The 18,123-nt window shown below is 40.9% G+C and overlaps 1 protein-coding gene across 4 annotated transcripts in view; it reads left to right on the forward strand.

Moving 5' to 3' along the window:
- Positions 1 to 18,123, forward strand: part of AFF2 (ALF transcription elongation factor 2) — a 341,788-nt gene that overhangs the window by 293,992 nt on the left and 29,673 nt on the right. For 2 of the 4 annotated variants that reach the window (XM_064463179.1, XM_064463177.1), the window contains exons 10-12: positions 12,066 to 12,228; positions 12,759 to 13,778; positions 15,843 to 15,967. In XM_064463179.1, coding sequence (XP_064319249.1) covers positions 12,066 to 12,228; positions 12,759 to 13,778; positions 15,843 to 15,967 — 1,308 coding nt within the window. The remainder of the gene's footprint in view (positions 1 to 12,065; positions 12,229 to 12,758; positions 13,779 to 15,842; positions 15,968 to 18,123) is intronic. The other 2 variants (XM_064463180.1, XM_064463178.1) reach the window with 1 other exon arrangement.

Raw genomic sequence — 18,123 nt, forward strand, 5'->3', positions numbered from 1 at the left:
GGGAACATGACCTGTGAGGCCAGCTCTGTGTATACCAGCCTGTGAGTTAAACGTTATCCGGACTTTTGGCATGGATTTTCTTGGAAAATGAGCAGCAGGCTGTCATTTAAGCACAGATAGAACGCAGATATTTTTCAAGGAGAGATCCAAAAAAAGGTTGTGAGCACACTGTTCCAGTTCTCAACAAACTTAATAAAGAATGGAGCCTGAGAGGCCTAGGAAGGCATGTGTCAGGAACAAGAGACACCCTAAACTTGAGAATGAGGTCAGGTTCACATTGAACTCAGGAATATCAGCTTGTCATCACTCCCATATTCCACTATATACTTTAAAAAAACACATTGCTTTCTCAGAAATGGTCTTGTAAGTGGAAGAAAACAGCTGGCAGTGTCTTATAATATGCCTGGTATTTGCATGTATTTCTTTCATTCTAAATTTATATTCAAGATGGGCTTGAACCCAAACCCCAGATATGCAGTGTGAGTTATCCATAGTCTGGAGCCAAGTGTGGGATCCTGAGTCCATCTGTAACCTAGATGATAAGTGATGTTTTATGAATTCAGATTCAAAAATAACAGCCTCTCCACTTCAAAACTAGCAAGCACAGCTTTCAGCTTCAAAACTCTGCCCATGTCAAACTCCCATTGACAGTCTGTTGGTGCAGGAATCCAGCCTGACTTGAGCGTAGTGGGAGGAACATGCTGCCACACTATGTTTTCTCTCAGCAGCCCCTGCACAACTCACTCACATGAACATTTAGGGATGTTGTTTCATTTAAAAAGCAAAGGAGGAAACAAAGCATTGAATAGATGCTAAATTGTTCCAGGGTTTTGAAGGCATCATCTGAACTTACAGACTGGCCTTGTAGGTTTTGCTCTGCAAAAAAAAGAGAGAGATCAGCCAAGCAGGATCCAACTTAGTACTGATCTGAAATTCAGGATGAGCCTTTCAGGCCTGGGCCACAGTGCCTCTTCCTCTCCCTGGGCATTTGCAGGGGATGCAAGTACTGGTGGTGTTCACCTTGGAGCCCTGCTGCAGAAAAAATCAGTCCTGCTCAGCCACTTTGACCATCTGTGCTCCCTTCTTCTGTAGGAGCTAGCTTTTGAGCTCTGTCCTTGGTTAATTTAGCTTTATTGTCCATGATATCCCAAACACTGCAGACAAAATTAGAGAGGGTGGGATTCTTTTTTTTTCATTCTAATGCAGAAAATAAGCCAATACTTCTCTACTTCCCTGCTAGTAGAGTGACATCTCGCTACTGATTTTTGTCATTAATGAGCAAGAGAGCTTCAGGTCTCATGTAACAGGCAACCACCATGGCACACCAGCGCATTTGGAGATTGAAGCTGTCTGGGCAGATGTGTGAAGAACATGTTTGCACCTTCCTAAAGGAATGATTATCAAGTCGAAAACAATAAAAAGTTCAAGGGATATCGAACTTTGCCTGTTTACCTCTGTGTCCATGAGGGGTTTGGGTCTTCCTGACCTTTGCTTGTTGGCAGACAGTCAAGAAATTGTTGCTGATACAATAAACCTTCCTCAGTCTGAGGAAAAAAGGGTGGTGGTAATGTTGAAAAATCCATTCCTTGTAACTCAGGAACATAAGTGTCCAGAATGAAAGCTTCCTGCTGGAAGGTTTTTAAGAAGAAATAATTTAATGAATCCTAAATACCTAAATTATTTTGTCCATTTTGAAAAAATAGACGAAATGTCTCTTTTTTTCAGCACCCCATTTACAAAACCCACTTTACATTCAGGATTATGGTCACTCCACTTCTCTTTCACTGAACCCCTCTTGGGGAATGGAATGTTTGTCCACAGTCCTTTCCAGGTCAGAGATTAACTGCCTCTGCCAGGCATCCCAGTTTCTCTCAGCCTAGGTTAAGACAGCAGGCAGTGTGACACGGGATAAAGTACTGAAGTAAGGCTTCAAGAGGACATCCAGTGTTGCAGCTGTTACTACTGGTGATCCCAGTTAGTCTTTCCTGTTTAAATCAATGCTGGCCCCAAACTTGTCCTCAGCATGCGCACAGGCAGCGCAGTCCTTCTGTCTGCGGTGTTTTGACTTGACTCCCACAGAGCTCCATCTTGAAGTGGCTGAGCACCACCAGCTCCCTCTGGAAGACATGGCAACTCTGTTTGCCCACAGGATCCCAGCAACTAGGTGCAGAAGCTAATAGGATCTTCCCTTTATTTTGCTGTTGATGAAAAAGGCTGAAAAGCAAGATCTTCAGCCAGATAAGGTTAAAGAATTAAAGATTCTGTTTCCTTTTGCTGTCATTCAAAATAACAAGCATAGAAAATTCTGTTTAAAATAGCTGAGCCTTTTGACTTAAAGGGTTTTCATGTTGAAGATTTAAGATGTCAGGTTTAAACATGACACCAATAGTATTAGGCAAAGTATGAGAGCAGATACTTGTAGTAACTGTCATTTTTTCTGACTGTTTATTAATGGCCTTTTGTGATTCATAGTGAATGTTGTGAAGGATCTCCAAGTCCCTTTATCACTCAAAGAAGCACTTTTTTCCCCTTAATACCTACGTATGTCATAATTAAGGGGGGATGCTGCTTAAAGATTTAGCTCTGTTCTTAACATAAGATCCTTCAAGATGATATTTAATCCTAAATAGATTTAATACCTTTTTTAATCTATAAAGCAGCGTATTATGTAACTAGCACAAATCAGCAGCATTAAAAGGAGCTCACTTTAGATAGAAATATAGAAAAGGTTTAGATTTTCACTCCAAATGGAGTTCTCCCACACCATTTTAAAATAAATTGTAAGGAAGACACCTATGTTTCAGCATTCAACTTTATTAATATTTTACTAGACAGGTTTCTCCTTGTTCAAAAAACAAGTCATGTGTGCTGAAGTACATCTTAATATCCAAGAAAGGCTCTGGTGGCGTGCCGTATATTCATCATGTGCCTTTAGGAATACTTCTTTTAAAACTATTTCAGAGTAATTGCCCATTATTAATAATGATGATTCCTTTTTACTCTTATGGCAGTAGCAGTGAAACTAAGTGTCTACTTGTGGTTTTCATTAGTGTCTATGTACTTCTGTGGCCCCTGTTATCCTACAACTTAAATATGAAGAACGTAAATATGCTTGCACAAAAACTCAGTGTCTCACAATACTTTCTGTATTAAAAACAGGGAAGAAGTACCAGGAATTCAATTATTTTGCCCATTAAATCCCAGAGAGACACAGGAATCAAACCAGTTTTCTGAAGTGTCAGACCGGTGCTCTAACCACAGGGTTTTCTCTCTTTACAAAGGTGCAGTAGTCATCTCCACAGAGGCGAATTATTTGTGCCTTTATCATTTGAGTACATGCTTACGAGCCACGCCATGCCTCTAGCACCAATCCTGCTGCTTTGTGCTTGTACAGTGTATAATGCATGGAGATTGCTACCAGTTTGTGAGCAGCTGAAGCTCATTTAGTGAAATATTACCCAATTTGTTCTGATTGTACTCAGTTTTTATCTCTGCCCTTTTCTGTATCGCTTGTTTTACTCATCATGCTCCTGCCAGTAGCCACAGTTGGAGCGATCTTGGGACTTTTCTAAATAGGGGTGGCTTTAGCAGACTGCAACAGGCTGTTTTCCCCTCTCTGGCTTGCAGAGACTCATGTTCCCAGTTCATCCTCTTTGCTCCAATCTGGAAGTGGTTATACTGCTGATCCGCTCCCAAGGGATTCCCCTGGAGGGTAAATCCTCAGACGGTTTCCTGAGCTGACGTTGTGACATTTTTACACAGTACACAGGTGTGAATGACTGCGTCTGTGCTGTAAAGCTCTGGAAAATCAGGATATGCCTTTTGGCACCTTTTCAAGCTCAGAGGTGGTGTCTTATATAGGAAAAGAGAGAAAAAATCATACTTTCTCATGTTTTCTGACTACTTGGTTGCTCAGGATAGTAAAATTCGCTTACCTCAATAGCAGATGAGACTGGAAATGTTAAGGATTTGGAGGTGTCATGTGGCTCCATCTGCACCAGTGTGTTTCGGTCCCACAGCTCCCAGTTCTCTTCCCACTGGGCCCTGTAAGCTGGATTCTGTTTTCAGTTAGAACTGAAGTAGAACTGAGTTAGAACAAGCAGGGTAGTTAATTTACAATGTTATGTGTCCAAGTTTCTGCCATACATGAATGAGAAACAAGCCAACACTTTGCTTTTAGACATTCACTTCAGACAGTTTTTATCATGACTACACTTGGTCTTTCTGCTGAAATAAGTAAAATCAAAGTGCAAATAAGTGACTCATTAAAAACGTTTTATGTTAACTAAAAATTATAAGCAGTATGGAGTGAATACGTACTTCTAAACTTTTACAGAAGATTCACAAAGTGTACGGAAAGATGCAGCATTCCACATTTCCTTTGTGGAAAATAAATAAGTTACTATGTATCAATACTCATATCTGGCTTGATTCAGTGGGGCAATATCAATATAATAAAATCGTTCCATTTACATCAAATGAGGCCCTTTGGAGTCTCACAGTAAGAGACAGTATTCTTGTTCTTCCAGATGCCAGATGAACAGTAGCACATCAGGGCACAGCACAAATAATGCTCTCTGACACTTGAATCCATTTGCTAAAATATTGTACATCAAAAAACCCTCATACATTGCATTCCCTGAATGATATCATGCTCACAAAATTGTTTGCAAACTCTGAGGTGGGCAGGGTGATACACGCACAAATCATGGACACAATATTGCTTTTAATATGCAAAATCCCCTTCACTTCCATGTCAAGTGTCTATAAGAGTGCTGTGAAATTGGAAGGAGAGCAATTACCATACCAATAGTTCGGAAAGTTTATGCACGCTGTTAGGGATGTGCCATTAAAATTCCTCCTCTTCTGTTTGTTTTTTTTTATAATTTCACAGGCAGTTTCATATGTTACACCTGTTCTTTATCACAGGTGTGATAAGAGTCAGAACTTACTGTAGCCCAGGAATAAACGCAGAAAAGGGTCAGAACAGGACTGTAGAAACAGTGCCATGGTTAAAGTCACATTGCAGATGTATATACACAGTTCCACCTAGGATTTGTGGCTAATATAATTCTTTATTGGAAGGCTTTGACCTTGTTACGGATTCTTGGCAGCTTTCCCCCACTCTATTCATTACTAATGCAAGCTGTCAATCACTTTAGTTCTGCTTTGACATAGATTGTGGCTCACAGGAGTTAGCTCTGTCATTCTTCTTATTTCTTTCATCTTTACTATCCTTTTTTATGGTCTTTAAAGCTGGAAGTATAAAAGGGTTATATGTATAGGAAAAAAATCTGTTTCAGTAACTCCATCAACCCTGTTATAGACAGTCTTTGATTAAAACAGTTACTTTTGAACACAGTAAAATGAGAATGTGGCTTTTTACATACAACATCTTGTAAATTACCCTCCCCCTCAAAATAAATCAGAACTCCTATTTGCATTACGGTGTTCAGGACTGATACAGGCAGATCAGCTGCCACATCCTGAATAACATATTAGAGAGGTTTTCCCTCTCCATGTGTTTTGACGTGAGAGAGCCGTCATAAGTGATGTCTTACTATGCGTGCTAATGTTAGCTGAAGTAACAATTTCCACACCTTATTTCATTTCATTGACCTGGTACTGTTTAATATTTCAAAAGTGCTGGATACAGGTTTTCAGTTCCTGTGTCAACCCAATCTTTGAAATTTTAGATTTGAATTCTACCAGCCTGATGATAAATAATTTAATACTAACCAATGGCAAGGCAGTGAACAAATCATTCAGAGCAATCTTTTTCTTTAAAAAGCAATCTAATGGCAGTCATATATAAGTTTGAAGATATAGATATGAACAATTCATTATAAAAAAATGGCAGCTCCCTTTCAAATTAGAAGGGAATATTACTTCCCGATAATGGTGTAAGAATAGAAGAGAAATAAAACTTCGTTATTGAACAGTTATGGTATTAAATTCTGACACTAAATATTAATCTGCTAGGTGCTGCTCTATTATTATCTGCTAGAATAATGAAGCAGCCTTTTTTGAACATTTACACAGAACTCAGTGAGCCCAGTGTCTCCTAGCAATGCCCCTCAGATTCATGGTCTCTTCTCACAGAATTAAGTGTAGTGAGTGGGAGAACAACAGTACCCCCCCAAGAGGGAGTGTTGCTGTCTACTCTGGTAGATGATGTAGTATGGCTGTAGTGCACAAAAGCCTTACTCAGAGCTGGGTGCCCACTTTTCCGTGCCCTGTGCAACCAGAGTCTTTGTTCTGAGAAATTTGCATTTTAAATAGACAAGCCAGATTAAGGATAGGCAACATAGTCTCTCTTTTACTCAGCAGGAACTGGTGCACAGATGTATTTTCTTCTCAGACACAAAGCAAAATTCATCCAAGTCCCAATCCAGTGCTTCAGCAGGAACATCAACCACTCTGTCAAGTCTACAGTCACTTTTCCAGCAGAGACCTTCCCTTTTCTAGATTCCATTGGTTGAATTTTCCCTAAAAATAGGCCTGTGCAGCAAAGCAACCTTTGTAGACTGCTGCTTCTTGTGGAAATACATTGCCAGCATTGATATACTGTTGACTCACTGGTCAGTTCCCATCTACAATTTCCCACCACCCAGCAGTGCTCTGCTTTCTTAAAGTTTACATTTTGATTTCTGGGTAGAGCAATGGAACAAGTGGCCAATTCATCTTTACCCTAAAAAGGAAGGGTTGGAATGAATAAACCTATTGTTGGAGGGCACTGTCTATTTGCCAGGTTCTCTTCACAGCAATTAACGTGACTACATCTAATTGGTGAAAAGTTCAGGGAGATAGCTACGGACTTGTTAGGAATTTTGGTTCCTTGATGAGTTTTACTGCAGTAGGCTGAAGCATATGAGGTTTTTTACATATGTATTTACAGGGTAAATAGTTTATTGTTTTTCTTATCAGAGATTAATGAGTTTTAGTATTTCACATTATCTTTATTGTAACGACCAAGTTTAATCTTGAAAATCATTTATTCAACAGTAGAGTAAATTATGTATTGAAAATAATAGTCTAGATGACAACAACAACAGAAAAAGTGTAAGCTGCACATTGGTCTTTGGTTCTCAAGGCAGCATAACAATCCAGGAACATAATAGTGCCGTGTCTGCTTTAATTGGCTTTGGAAAAACAACCCATGAGTTAAAAAACAGGCAAGCTGCAGAGAGACATTCAAATGTAGGCAGATCACCTGTACCAGTGAACTGCACTGAAAGGAGGATGGCTGGTGTGTGATGAGCTTGCTGCAGTTCCTCACCAGCAGCACACACCTGCAAGTCTCGGCTGCTCTGTAGTTGAGCTTGAGCTCAACAGTTGCTGAAAACCACTGGCAGGTACTGGTGATACTGGTGTTTGTCCCCTCCTTCAAGACATTTCTCATCTCATACTTTGTGCCTACGCTGTGCACCATCATGCTGCCAAGCGGCAAGGGACAGGGAAGTGCCGTGTTCTGCAAAAGCTGAAGAAGGGAGATAGGTGAAAGTGCTGCAGAAGGGCTTCCTTCCAAATTGCTTCCAGATGTGCAGGTCTCTTCTGTCTGCTTCATTGTTTGATGGCAGGGAGGAGACCAGCTTACCAGTCTGCAGGCAACCAGAGACATCATCATGATGGCAAAAGATGGAGCTCTGGTTCTCCTCCTGCATACAGTATGGGTGTCACTGCAGTGTCTCTCATGTCCATGGCACAGGAGAAGCTACTTTGGAGAGGGGTAAGCAGACACTGATTCACCTGGCCTGAGTAATGGGGATCCTTGCTGCTGAGTCACGTGCGTGTTTTTCCTCCCAGGTAGCACACCTGTGGTCAGGGCTGTGGGTCAGGGCAGAGCGCGTCTGACTGCTCTGCAGGATTCAGCTCGAGTGCTGAGTGCAGGGCTTGGAAAATGGGGAGAACAAAATTAAGAGGGGGGCGAAACTGATGTTTCCATTAACTGCAGAGAGGCCTCGCACTTAGAAAATGTAACAGGCCTGCAATGAGTATGAGGATGATTGTAATACCTCTAATGTTTGCTTTGTGTGTTTAGATTGCAAGCTCTTTGGCCCAAGGACTGTGTCTCATCATGTATTTACACAGATCCCAGCACAGCGGGTCACTGGTCTCAGTAGGGGCCCCCAATCTCAAGTGATAATAATGAACTGGCTTTCTTCTAAGTGTTATTTACCCAAACAATACTGTGTTTCATTGTGCAGCATTGTTTTTATTAATTTTTTTTTCAGTTCAAATGAAATAAAAACATTGTCCACCCAAACACTGAGGAACAATATAAGTGTTCATCTCCTGCTGGGAAATAAAAATTCAAGAGTTTCAAATACCAGGGCTTCCTGCCCCCTTTAGTCACTCTGAGGACTTGTGTCTGATGATAAAATGCTTTAAATCCATTTTAAACCTTGTCCGGGCTGGCATTCCGTGTCTGGATCTTAGCAACACAACAAAGCTTGCTTTGAAAGTCTGTTAGAGAGGCAACCCCCAGTTCATGTAGTTGATACTTAGGTGAAGAAGCCCAATTTATTTGTATAACAGCTGCTTGAATGTACGTTTGCAGAATCTATCCCAGCATCTTCTAAAACATGTGATTTAACTTTAAAGCTGAACAAGTCTTTGGGAAGAGTGCAAACCAACCTCTTCTTTTTAACTAAAAGATACGTTTTATTTATGGAAAAAAAACCCAGAAGACAAACCAGAATCTCTCCAGTAAACTCATTTTATTGGAAGCAAAGGGGTTTTTTTCATGCACTTGTATGTGAAAGGTCTGTGTATTTTCTTCTGTTCTGCTGAACAGCATTATTAGTAGTTGATTGTGCATGTAGCTATGTGTGGGATCTCTCTGTCTTTAGTGTGGTGATTTGCTAGGAAAGGCATTTTGGGTCTTATCTGATTGTTTTGCAAAGCATACAACCAGAGTTACTCTCAACTCAAACTACATGATGAAAAGTGAATGCTTCTATTTTAGAAATGTAGATCAGCAATAATGTCTTCAGCATGAAACCGCCCGATGTAGCCAACGCGTAATTTTATTATCCCAGATGAAAGACAAATATGACCTCATTGTGTTTTGTATGAAAAACATTATTTTGAGTCCGTCTGTTTCCTGCAAGCTTGCTGAGCTATGTTATTCAGTAATGTTTGGCATATGATAACTTTTTCTGAGGCTGGTGTGCAGAAAGAAAGAAAATAAGGGCAGGTTGGAGCTGCCATCTATATCCGCGGTTTTGTTCTTGCCCTTTTGAGTTCTTTGTCAGACAGCTGCAGGCTGCTACAGTGCAACTCCAGTTGTTTTGTGTAAGCGCATCCCAGCTACAGTCAGTTCTCTTCCAGAGTGCTAAAAGACGTAGGTTGTGTTTAAAGGCTAGAAGGGTCTGGCCTTAGCTGCTGGGACACTGGCTTCTCCTTCTTTGATCTATTATAAGGGGTGATATTCTTTAAATCAGTTATCTTAATGAGAGCAAACTGGCCAGCACTGACAACAGAGCATTTTCTTAGGCAGATCTGCAGATGTGTGAGCAGCCCCACACGCATCCTTCTGTGTGGGCGTTGCCTGGGCATAAACCACCGCAGGCAAGGAGCTTTGTCGCTGCAAGAGTCTGGTGCAGGTTTATATGCCCTGTTAAAAAGGTGCATTAATTCTCTGCAGGAACTGGGCTGCGAGGCTTATGGCTGATGCCCCACCAGCTCGGCGCAGCCGTGGGCCCCGCTCCTCTCTGCAGGACCGGTGTGTGCCAGGCAGCCGTACGCCCGGCCCTGAGCTCTTGGAGAGGCTGCTGAGGGATAAACATCTCTTCGACTTCACTTCACTAGCTCTCTGCTAGGGTTGTGGGAAATGGAGTTTTCAGCAAGGATGAAACATTAATATTGCCATGTTCACTTCCATTTTGGGGTGTAAACAGAAAATAGAAGTGAAACAGATGAAGCTCACAGATTTACGGAAAAAGCAATTTCTAAACTGCAACTTAATTGTTCTGATAATTCTATAAATAATTCTTTTTTTCAAGACTGATGTTTCATTCTGGTATTTTAGAATGGAATCATCATGTCTGCCTCCTCAATTTGGGAATCCTTGAAATTTTTTCTACTTTTTTTCTTATTCTGCCTTCTTGGTTTTTTTCTTACGGTTTCGTCTTGGAAACAATTGTAATGAAGTAGAAAAACTAGGTTTTCATCTACTTTTAGTGTTTTCCAAATAGAAAATATAAGACCAAAGTTACAAGATATGGAATTGAAGGGCAAACTCCTTTGCCTTTGTAGGCAAACACATTCACTTTTTCTCCACCGTTCTGTTTCCTTGATTACTGTAAAAAAGAATTGAAAAATGTATTTCCTTACACTTTCTTGAGCTTCACTGGAAAGCAGGAGTAAAGAAAGAAAAATAAGTGCAGAAATGGCTTCCAAAAATAACAACATTAAATACAAAGTGTAAGATCCATTTTTTAATTCAGTGACGTTGAGTTTTCCATGATACTTTTGGAAATGCTCATATTTTTAAAAGCATCTGTTCTTTTGATTTACCTGTTACTTCCAGCTGAATTTTTTTAAGTAGCTGTACTTGAGTCAGTTGAGTGAAGAGCCTCTAGAAGAAGAAAACAAAAAAGAATATGCACTTAATGAGCAACAAAGTTAGTGATCTGTAGCAATTACCCAAGTGAGTAATTTTGTTTCATTAATGCACCCTAAAGCACCAAGCTGTTTTGTCAATGGGCACTGCAGGGCCATTGCGATGCTCAGAGAGACAGTTATGTTACCAACCGCGGTGTAAGGGATAGGTTTACCAACAAGGAGGGAGAGAGAAAGTAGCTTAGCGTAAGAAGAAAATTAAAGACCATCTATAATTGTCACGGAAGCCAATGGCAATACTTGTAAAGAGTCTCGCAGGGCAGGGTCACACATCAGTTTTGTCTGGCTTTTCCAACTTCCAGTTTCTTGGTTACTGTGGGCTTTTAAGAGGGCATCTTGATGGACATAACATCTCAGTTTGAAAGGGGAAGGAGGGCATGTACCTGGCTTACTTGAATCCTTCTCAGAGGAAAGTAGAAAAGCAATAGCAGAAATGAAGGCAAAGCTGTATTATAACTTCTAGGCATTTCTGGATCACTCAATATGGGACACACACAGCCTATGATATATTAAGGTGAAGTATTGAATATCCATAAAGGACTACTAGCAAATGGTGTCAATTTTCAAACACTTTGCTTTGTCAGCTTCACAAATTTAAAATCAATCATCAAAAAGTCTCTGTATAGATCAGCTGAAGAGACATAAAACCTTATGGTTATCTCCCTGACAAAAAAGTTGAAATTACAGATGAGTTTATAAAGACTCAGACTGGCAGAATCCTGTAGTGCTAAAAACTGGGGTCATCCAACCTCTCCGGTTAGAAATAAATGCTGAGGAAAAACAATGACACCCAGTGTGTTGCTAATAAATACATCTTGGAGGACAGTTGAACGCTCAGAAAAACAGATTTCACAGAGAGGCTTATTTTCAGCCTGAATGCCATTTTCTCACTGCGTTATCATAAACATGAGAGAAAAAAACAGCAATAAATAAAAAATTCTTGGGCAGTCCCTGGAGGCTTGTCAAAAATATGTAGGTTTTGTACGCCACAGTGTAAAAGTATTCATTAAAATTAATTTTTAAAATGCCCTGTCCAATATTAGTTGTCTGATGTCCTTCCTTTGATCATAAATTATAAATGAACTGGCAAAAAATGAAGAAACCATGATTCCATTAATGAATTATTTAAGTGTGGTAGTTTTTGCACTCATTGGGCTAATAAGCTCACGCTTGTGACACTAAAGTGTTTCTCATTTGAGGGTGATGATGATGGTAATATTATTAACACCATTATCAGTGTGTTCTGTGAACCCAACTGGCTCCCTTGATGGCTACGTGATGGCATGGCCACTGGAGCTTTCATTGGGTCTGCACTGCAGGAGAAGGAGTTGACACTGAGGAAAGTCGGTGCGAACGGTATTCGCTGGGTAGCTTCCCCAAAGGCAGTGCTTTAACGAAGACAAGCAGTGTACTGACACGAGAGCATCTTCTCCCCACAGCAGCCTGCCGGTGCCAGCAGCACACACAACCGGCTTGGCCCATTCCAGCGGTGGCTCTGGGAGCTCCAGCGAGTCCGAAAGCAGCTCAGAGTCTGACTCCGACAGCGAGAGCAGCTCCAGCGACAGCGAGTGCAATGAGGAGTCACGCAGTGCCACACCAGAGGTAAAGCCACACTCAGCTCCTCCCCAGTGGGGGCTCGGAGGGGGAAGCATGGAAGGAAGTGAAATCCTGCTCCCTGTTAGGAAAATGTTGGAGTTCTGTGCTGTTTGATGATGTTGACTTTTTTCTCCCCTTACAGTTTTACGTGTATGACCCACATAATCATTCTAGCTTTTGGAAGAATCCTTCTGGCCTACATTTGAATTGCTTTAAAGAAATATTTAGATTTTTGCCAGTAGCTAGAGAAGATTTTATTGACACAGTACTCAGCTGGGACTAAGGAAAGGCAACATGACAAAACTATGTCTTCAGGGACCAGCTAAACTTTTTAGTTGTATTAAATTTCTCCAGGGCCACATTGTAAACCAGATAAGGAAGCCTAATTAACCATAAATACTCCATAAATACTCCCATAAAACTAGTAGTCACCACTAGTTGACTGAAATAAAAGGGTACATTAAAAATGTTCTCATTTAAAGGGAAAAGCATTGCTTCTGTCTGAGATTTTTTATTTGTTGTTCTTCAAACTGCAGCCTGAACCTCCCTCAACAAACAAATGGCAGCTGGATAAATGGCTAAATAAAGTGAACCCCCACAACAAGACCATCATCAACAATCAAAATGAGCCTCACAGCGAGACCAGCTCCCAGGCCCAGAGCAACCAGCAGGCCGAAGGGCCAAACAAAGGGAAGCTCAACAGCAGCCTGCCCCCGACTGATTCCAAAGACCGGGCGATCCTTAGTCCCATCCGAGAGAAAGCCAAACCGCGAGTTGCCCAGAAAACCCCAGAGGCGAAAAGCTCCAAGCAGAAGTCACCAGCTCATAATGAGCCACCTTCACAAAGGACTACTGGGAAAAAGCAACCCAAAAAGGTAGAAAGGACTTCCAGTGTAGAAGAGTATAACTGGCCCAAACCAAATAATACCAGCAACACTCCCAAAGAAAAAGACACACAGGACCCCCCCGAGCAGCCAAAGGTTCGAACTAAAGCAGCAGTTGGGAAGACCGCTCCAAGGAAAGAACCACGAACTAGCACAGGTCTCTCTTCAGAGAAGAAAAAGTACAGAGGACCCAGCAAAATTGTCCCTAAGTCCCGGGAATTCATTGAAACGGATTCATCTACTTCTGACTCAAATACAGACCAGGAGGAGAGCTTGCAGGCTAAGGTATTGCCAGCTTGCACCAGCTCTGGCAATGGCGTCAAAGTGAAGGACTCTGGCAGTAACATCCTCAGCGTAAGTAGTTTAACTAGCAATGGCAGCAACACATCCATCGACCAGACCAGCAATGACTTGGAGGAGCAGCTCTTTTCTCCTATCCCAATCGTACAAAATGAACTTCTGTCCCCACTGAGAGAATACGAAGAACTCAAATCTCTGTGGGTGAAAATAGACCTTAGTTTACTCTCTAGGATACCTGGACAAGAGCCTTTTGAGGCCACGTCTGTGAAAAGTGAACCAAGAGAGGCAAATGTGAAACACAGGCGACCATCTCGAGAGTCCCCTACCCCAGCAGCTGAAAAACCATCCACAAAATCCAAAAGGAAACACAAGGTAAGTTGTTTTCATTGTTTGGAGGAAAACACTGAATTTCTATGCATCCTCGAGGTCAGGAGCGCAGACAGTGATTCCTCACTGCACCTGCAGCAGGGCTGTAAGGAGGCATCATAAGGCTTTATTGTTCTTGCAAAGGACACGCATTTACAAGTGCGTTACAAATTAATGTAAGAAGCTAGTAAGAAACAAACTCCAGCTGACAAAATCAATGAACAATGTGGTTTTTTGAGATTCGTCTTACAAGCTTTTTCACTGTATTTGCTCACTTACACATTAATTTCCCGTGTTCTGTAATCCGCAGAAAGATTCCTAATGATAAGTTCATATTACTACAGGTTCGGCCATACTCAGAAAATGTGACTTCTATTTGGAAGGCAGCATTTTATTGCCTGCAGAATTAAGGCATTTTCACCACTGGCTGAAACAGGCATAGCTTCATTAAAGCCAATGGAATGGTGCTTGCCTGTGCTCCTGGTGAATTTAGCCTTTATATTGTTTTGTTGTATAAACAAATGTGATTCATAGAAATATCATTTGCTTAACTAGCTGTTTTCTGTACACAGCTACCTGAAAAAGAAAATATATTTTGACTTAAGGCATTATGTTTGAGCATGTGTTTTATGTTATTGATGCCCAAGGGTATCCTATCTTCAGGGATATGACAGTGCACTTCAAACTTAATGTGTTTTCAGAAAAGAAACTGAAGTTTTGTTTCATAAATGAATTTTCATAGTCACTTTCTCCATCTGAAATGGTTGTGCTCTGGTCTGTCTGTGAGAAGTCATTATAGCATTTTTTTTTTATACCCCAGATTTTATAAATCATTGTGAATGTGACTTCAGCTGTCTGTTCTAGTGGACTTCTTGAAAACCCTGACTTTGAGCAGTCCAGTGGTACAAGAGAGTTAATACAAGACAAAGACAGGCAATGCCAGGCACACACAGGGTCTGCACCCCTGCCTACATGCACTGGCTCCTTCCCTGTTGAATTAAGTGGAAATAATCACATGAGTAAACTCAGCAGGTTTTTATTCAATTTATATTCTAGCTGTACACTAAAGGCAGAGATGTAAGAAGGAAGGAGAAAAAAAGAAAAGAGGAAAGGGATGTATAATTGCCCGTGCTTATGTGTATATATAAATACACCAGGGTGTATATTAATTATACAAAACATCTTCTTGCTAGGTAGCTTAGTGGAGTGTCAGTACAATGGAGAAGGAATCTTGGCTAAAACATGAGTATAGTATTGGCAACTAAGCAGAGGGCTCCGGGGTTATATGGAAGTTGGAACTTCACCAGTTCATTAGCTGGGAGTTTGAATCAGGAAGTGACAAAATGAGGACTCTCACTCTGGGACAGTACAAACCTAAGCTACGCTCTGAAACAGCCCGTTCAGTTGCTGTGTGATTGTTCACTGCTACCCAAGGGGAAACAAACCAATTAGGATGACTTCAGGGTATATTAACAGTTAAAACAGGGTAGAGAGAGCCTGATTTGTGTTTCTGAATCATGCTATTAAAAGATTTATTTTAGCCATCTACTAGTGGGCTTGAAGGCTGATACGAAGTTTCCAGTGACAGAGCAGTAATCAGCTTTGCTTGTATCATCCCAGCTCAGGCACAAAAGTCATGCATCAGGGAATCTTTCAAAGCAAATTTTAAACCAGCTGTTAATGACTACCCCAGCTCAGTCCTGTAGCCTTTTAGTCCTGTGAGGAATACTTAGTCAGGGAAGTTTTCCCATCAACTTCCATTAAGTCAATGAGTAAAGCTGTTCACTTGCGTAAGATTTGGTCCTATGAAGTCATTCCATCTGAATTATTAATTAAATTCCAGTGTTTTGCTTCCTAATTATCTGGCTATGCCACTTGTTATATAACTTCATGTCATGTGTTTGGAGCACCTTTAGCCCTGATTTCAGGTGATTTTCACTTCTCTTATACCAGTATTTTAACTGCTGCTACTGTAAAGGAAATACACTGAGATTCCTGAACTCCTTTTAATGGCAAGTGAAATTGTGCATAGGTGCTGGATCTTTCAAATTTTACCTTTTTTTGTTAAAGCAGCCAGAAAGCCTGGATACTTTTGTTGAAAGCAAGAAGCAGCGCCTGGAGGACCCTTCAGCTTCATGCCTGCTCCCACCTTGTATCTCTCCAATACCGAATCACAGATTAACCAGCACTAAAGAGTAAGTTCTTTTTTTTCACATAACATTCATGAGGGATTTCACAGTACTGGTCTACAGATGTTGTTGCTGTAGAGTCAGCTGGGCTTTGCAGCCCATAAGAATAAGTGACCCAGCATTGCTGTTCCCACCCATCAGGAAGAGGATCCACATGGTTTTGGATGAGATTCATTCATCCTTCTGATGGGCGACAGGAATTCAGAGTGCCACCACAATCCTGGTGTACTCTTGTACCCCCATACTGCATCCTTTCAATGTTCTTTCTTGCCCCCATCGTCCTTAACCTCTATGGCCAGAGAATCCTACTGAAAGTGGGCTTTATTTGATTGCCTGGAAGTTATGTTTTTAAAATCATTTTTGTAAGAGACAGTTCTCAGTTTTATTGAACCAAATAGTGACTTTGCTGTTATTTCAGTTGCTCTTATTCTTTAATTGTGTATACAGCAATGCCAGGGGTGGCCATCCAAACTGTTTCCGACATACGTGCTTTGTATTTCAGCAGATGTATAGTCAAACAGTTTGTGCCTTTCAGAGTGTCTTTGAGAGATGGCTATAATGCTTAAGCAAACAGACACCACGTAAATAATGATTCTGATTAGTATAATCACAAGATTAACATTCTATAAATAACCAGAGAGTCCAGTTCCCTTCTGTCATCAATTCTGTGCTTGTATGATTTTGAGATGTGGCACTTCTTTCTGCAAAGCAAGAGGACAAGCAAAGAATCAAACCCACAATGTGCTTCTGAAAAAAATTTGATTGTAGTAGTATTTAAACTTAAATAAAGTTCAAAAATCTTTTATGAAATACCACACATTGTAAAATCCATAAAGAAGGTTGAGTATTATTTTATTTATACTGGTGTGATTATGGAGTAACTTCAGTCCTTGAACTAACCCCTCATTCTACCACTGAGAAAATCAGAGTGGGAGTCTGGAAAAGGCAGATGAGTTGAAAGTTACAATGTGATCTGTAACATGTTGCACATTTGATAAACATCATGATGGGTGTTGCCTGATTGTCATTGCTAGAAATACAATGAGGAGAGATATATTGCAGAGGGAATCAAGTATTATCCATCCCCAACACCTCCACAATCCATTAAAAAAAACTTTCTATTCTTGTCGCCAGCAAGCCCTAAGGATCCACCCCCAACCTGATGTTTCTTAATTTGAGCTTGTTTTCCAGGTCATTAATTTGATTCCTCAGAGCTTTCAAGCCTTTGGTATTCTCTGTTAAAATATAATTGCGTCCATCAATAGTTATTTCCATATGCTAGCTTTTTCTCTCGTCTGCCTCAAGTTTTGAAACAAAATTTTCTGGCTTCTTTTCCACTGCAGTGATTGAGGCCTGGCTCACACTGCATTTGTTATTAGTGTCTTCTGAGTTCACTTGAAACAAATGCAATATTGTTTGATAATTCAAGTCTTCAACTCCCAGAGACGTGCAACCGAATATAGATCAACGTATTTCCCAAAAGATTACAGAGCTGGCTGAACTGTGCGACAACAAATTTCTGGAGAGCCCCAGATTGTTTTTAAGTAGTGAGGAGTAGTCCTGTTCTCCCGAGATGGTTAAGTAGAGTTTTAAGGGGAGGCAGAAGAAAGGGGAAGCTGAAAATACACTGTTCAAGGGCATGGGGGAAAATAACACTCCAGCAGTAAAAGGCTGAAAGACAGGCTTTGCCATTTGCTCCTTTATTCCCAAAGGTCCTACATTTTCTTCCAGAACTCCTGAGTCTCTACATAAGAACTTGGAGAAATGAGGGTGATTCAGCTACAGGTGTGATGGTGACGTTCATCCATTAAGAAGATCCCATGGTGGATGTTCTCACTGGGGGGAAGCCTTAGGTCTCTCCCATTAGAATAAGGCCTTTCCCTGTGCCAACAAGCCAAGTTCCCCAAGGCAGACTTCAGAGACTTTCACAGGGCTTTTTCATAGATACAGGAGTGTTTTGACAGAGACACCATGATCTCTGGGCCAAAATTTGGAGGCATTCAGGAGTCTGGAGGGATCAGGGAAAGACAGGGCACACCTGTGTTTTGCAGCTCCCGCTGGCTGCCTGTCTATGGTTTAGGCATTTGAATACATTTCTCTCATAATCTTTCCCTAAATACATAGGCTCAATAAAGCAAGCAAAGATGCACGATTAATTTTTA

This window comes from Phalacrocorax carbo, chromosome 11 (assembly GCF_963921805.1).
Source record: "Phalacrocorax carbo chromosome 11, bPhaCar2.1, whole genome shotgun sequence".
Taxonomy (NCBI): Eukaryota; Metazoa; Chordata; class Aves; order Suliformes; family Phalacrocoracidae; genus Phalacrocorax; species Phalacrocorax carbo.